The sequence below is a fragment of the Galeopterus variegatus genome, unplaced genomic scaffold, assembly GCF_000696425.1.
Source record: "Galeopterus variegatus unplaced genomic scaffold, G_variegatus-3.0.2 Scaffold2312, whole genome shotgun sequence".
In the NCBI taxonomy this organism is placed as follows: domain Eukaryota; kingdom Metazoa; phylum Chordata; class Mammalia; order Dermoptera; family Cynocephalidae; genus Galeopterus; species Galeopterus variegatus.
In genome coordinates this window covers 228,403-233,079 of record NW_007728423.1, presented here as the reverse complement: position 1 = coordinate 233,079, position 4,677 = coordinate 228,403, and the positions used below count along the sequence as shown (strand labels likewise).

The following is a 4,677-nucleotide window of genomic DNA, read 5'->3' as shown; positions in this document are numbered from 1 at the left end:
GGCAACACTGAGGGTTGCGATCCGTTGCTGGACACGGAAAAAGACAAAAAGACAAAAAAAATAAAAATAAAAAAAAATAATAAGCCATTGTGGTGGGGTATCCTTAGGATACTGGAATAGACAGAAGAGAGAAAAATATGAGGGTGAGGATGGGATGCCAAGAGCAGGAAATCCACAACAAAACAAACAAACAAAAAAGAAGATATATTCATGTGTGTGCACACACACACATATGTGTGTAACTGTGGTATAATATACAGGTCATTAGTGAGCCATAATCATCATTTCAATGGATCAAACTCGGTTGGGAATTGTTAAATCTTTGCTTCACTCTATACTTAAAAATAGACGAAAGAATTTTGTGACTGTGGTTGTCATGAAAGGTTTTAGCTAAATTCCAAGCCACAGTTAGAAAAAAAAAAGTTAAAAAAATAAAGTTTCAACAAGCAAAGAACATGGGCAGCATCCTCATTCCCGCACACTTAAACCACCCCTCTCACTTTATACCATGATGCAGCGTGTACATTACTAACTACAACTCCAATTGGGCTTTCTCACATTCTCCTTCTAACCATGCCAGAGCATGATCACCATGTTTCTCAACACACACAAACTGTTCTGTCAGGTCAAAACACTTCTCAATTGCAAAGCAGAATGAAATCAACCCAGAACACCATTTACTACCTCAAATATTTGATTGAATCCTGAGAGAAGTATCATTTACACCAATATTGTTGGCCTGGTGCTCTACAGATGAGGATTACATAGAGAGGATATAACCCTTGTCCCAAATGCTTTTAAGAGTTCTGCTCCCTGGATGCCACACTTCATCCTGCTAACTCTCAAACACACCATGTCACATTCTGAAAGGATGTCTTATGTGAGCAAAACAACACCAACAGATAAGTTAAAAGAAAACAAAAGGCCTCGCTTCAGTAAAGTGAAGATTGGGTTTACCAGGGCTGCTGAACAGAATTGTGCATTGCAATACAGTTGTCCCCATTTCAAAGCAATGTAGACGCACGCAGCTTGTTAGATTTATAGAATGCCTGGTCTCCCAAGACTTTACAAAGCAAATGGCATCCATCAAGTTAATTTCCTCGGGATCATCTCAAACATGGCGAATGAAAAGGCCCAGACCATTAAACATCAAAAGAATGTTCTAAATGGTAATTAAAATTCTATTATATTTTCTTTTTCTGGGAGCAGATTAGACTAATTCAATTGAGAATATTATAAGTAACAAAGCTGACAGTGCGAATGTGTGGAGTTGGCTGGAAGAGCACTTAATATTGCAGACATCTGTTCATTCAAGTTACACAAAACAGGAAAGAGGGAGTTCGACTCAGACTGAGGTGCACTTACCAAGCCGGCACATGTAGACACAGCCACAGAGGAGGAATTGTCATTTCTGATAAATCCCTGATAGAAACATTGCTGCACCTCGGGTTCCCGAGTCTCTGAAGCACCATCTTTTCCAAGTACCTGGACAATAAAGTGACTGCTCAAGATCGCTGAGGGCTGAAGTTCTAAGTGCAGCTCCTGTCCAAATGCTGAAAATTGGTAGTGTAGGGAGCTCCTGGCACTCTGCGCTGATCGCTTTTTCCTGCCATTGTGCAAAATGTCGTGCGAAATATATGACCCACCAGAGTCCACTTCTACTGGCGTGACAAAGACGTAATCTGCAATAGGAAAAGTTGAGCTGTCAGCACCCAGAGCCCACAATGCCAAATGGTCACTTTCCAACAGGCTGGCAAAGAGCAGAGTAGAGCTCAAAGATACCTTTTTCCCTATTGCCATACGCCTAGATCAAATATAATTCAGAGTAGCTCATAAAGAGGAGGACCCTGTGATCTCTGCAATTAGTGCTGCCACAGTAATTGCATCAAAAACTGAAAGCCAAGCACAACCTTAATGAATTTCAAGAATGTGGAAAACATCACATCCTTTGTGGTCTGGAGAGATATGGACAAACTTTGTATTTATTAGCCATGAACCATCCATATGTAAAATATAACTTTTTTGGAGACAAAAATTAATAAATATAAAACCACAAAAGCAAATAAGTGGGAACTGTTCTTCGAGGAGATTAATATCTCTGTGATTATACTGAATTGGGAACATGTCTTTGGCAGAGTTTAAATTTCAAATGATAACTCGCAGTGTTGGGTAACTTCAGATAATATATCTCAGGTCATTAACAAGCAACGGCAGTTTCATATTTCCAATACCACTTATGCATGATAATAAAACTCCAGCACTTCTATCACCATTAGCGTTTTACTGTAAACTTTCACAAGGATGATCCCATTTAATTGAAAGCATAAAATACAGTATATGCATAAAAATGCCTCAAAATCGTCAGAGCCTTCCCATACAGTCTGATGTGTAAAATTGCTCAGACATGTTGGTGGGGGAGTGTCAGATCAGGGGACACCTGGAAAGGCACGTTTAAAAATACCTTCACCATTGCTCCCTAGAGCAGCACTAATTGCTGCATGTTCTAGAGAATAGGAGGAGCTAAAAAAAACAATTTGCTGTTTGAAAAGCAAAGCCAACACACTGTTTTCTTTCACACAACATTGAAACTGAAAAGCACCATCCTACAAAATGATTTGGAATATGCCATCTGTGTATTAAAAGAACACTCTGCATTTCCAGTTTTGAGGTACAGAATGGGAAATAATCTGGAAAGTGTTTATTAAGATTTTCAATAAGAGGCATCTTTGAGTCACTTGGCTTCTTGGTTACTGGGGGAGAAAAAGGAAGAGGAATTTCCCTTTTCCCCAAACAGTCAACAATAACGACAGAAAAAAAGAATGAATGAATAGAAGCCCTGTAGCTAGCATGGATCAATGAGTGATATTCTAATTAGGCTCTCGTTTGCAAAGGAAAAAAAAAAACCACCAATATGACAATAACTTTTAACTGGTTTCTGGATATGAACCTTCTGTGACTCTTGTATTGCCTGGGCAGCTCAGTCTTGCATTCTTTTAATGTCCTCTCCCATTTTCTCCTTGATTCTCTCCTTTGTCTAGAACTACTATATAATTGACATCCATATTTAAAAAATAATTGAGAAATAACGTGTTTCCCTTCTCTTCACCTTAAAAACCTGAGCAGGACATATAATATTTCCTTTCTCTTAAAAAATCTCTCATATGTTGCTTTACAAGTATGTGGTTCTTGATTAAGTGCAAGCTTTTCTTAGAGAAAACCCACCTCTTCCCTCTACTAAACTAAAACTCAACTATGAAAACCACCCCTGACATATGCTCCAGACAGTTTCTACAGTAAGCTGCTTCTTACCTCCTTTCCAAAATCATCTGAAACTCTGCCTGCTCTTAGTTGGGAGGCCATTCGGGAGCCTCATGCAGACAGACTTCTATGGAATCAGCCGACAACCCCCACACACCTGCCACTAGTCTGTTTCCAAGGGGAGAATAAGCAGGCTGTTGGTTACAGTCAGTCCTTGATGGGAGGAGGGAACAGTCAGAGCCCCCTGTAAAGAGTGATCTGATTGATAAATTCAGGAGCTGAATACAGATGAGGTCCTAACAGGGGGTGGCTGGGACAGAAGGGACCTCTAGCCATTTAATCCTGAAGGAACAACGCGAGGAGGTGGGGGGGGGGTAGAAACTGCAGCCTCTCTGGTTAGATAAAAGGTGAATTTCTCAAGAGCTAATATCTGGGTGTCTCTTGTCCCCTTACTCACCCACTCCCTGGCAGGCAGCCCTTCTCTGTGACTGCATATCCCCCAGTCTCCCATATGAAAAGTCAGTCTTGTCCCCTGACAAGAGGAGATAACCCTGCAAAGCTAAAAATTCTAGAATCCCAAGGAATCCAGGTTGGACAGCAAGGTTTTGCTAGACACCTGGGTCAGGAATCAGCTGTTCTGTAGCTGGTGGGAACCAGTGAAAAGAAGAATTCTGGGTGCCACTGGAGTGAATAACTGTCAGAAGTGAAGGGCGTTCTGAAAGTCTGTGGCTGGGGAGCCTCAGAAGAGATAGGTAAGGGACTCAAACCACCTACTTTCCTCTCTCTAAAAGCAGTCGTCATGACCAAGGGACGCAAAATGGAGAGAAGAAAGGAAGAGAAGTGGAGAAGGAAATGAGAAGGAAAGACGGTGGGAGGAAAGGGCTCCTGTTCTTCCATCCTGCACCAAGAACTAGCTCCTGGGGGCTTTCCCACGGAGGAAGGAGCCTTTTGACTATTAATCCCCTAGTCACTGTTCACTTCCATTCTAATTCCTCACCGCAGTTAGGATTATTCTCTCTTAACACGCCATCTGTGAAGGAGGGAAAGTATTTTCTCATTTCTGTGATTTGCAGCTCGAGGCATTGACTCCTCCTGTGAGTTCGGAGTCCTTGCCACACTCCCCCTCTCCAAACAGGAACCATTTCCAGGACAGCAGCACACACCTGCTGGGTCAGGGGGTGCGCTTCTCTGACTTTGCTCTCTTTGGGGGAAGTTAGGCACGAAATGCCTGGAAAGGCTCTTCTTGAGGGCAGGGGTGGGGGCACATACGAACCATCATTTAATCCGCTGCCGCCGCTGCTGTCACTGGCTAAGGCCGCGGCGACGGATGCGCAGCAGAGGCAGCACAGCTGGAGCGCCTGCAAGAGAAAAGGTGACATCGCGTGAGGGGCGCGGCGGGGCTGGCGCCGGGCGCCCCCG

At 42.8% G+C, this 4,677-nt stretch overlaps 1 protein-coding gene across 1 annotated transcript in view; it reads right to left on the bottom strand.

Annotated features, from left to right (window-relative positions):
* LOC103597434 (A disintegrin and metalloproteinase with thrombospondin motifs 18) overlaps positions 1–4,637 on the bottom strand; it is a 78,274-nt gene extending 73,637 nt beyond the window's left edge. The window contains exons 1-2 of the mRNA XM_008581270.1: positions 4,532–4,637; positions 1,366–1,682 (exon numbers count right to left, since the gene is read on the bottom strand). Of these exons, the coding sequence (XP_008579492.1) occupies positions 1,366–1,682; positions 4,532–4,637 (423 nt within the window). The remainder of the gene's footprint in view (positions 1–1,365; positions 1,683–4,531) is intronic.
* Positions 4,638–4,677: the final 40 nt, after the last annotated feature.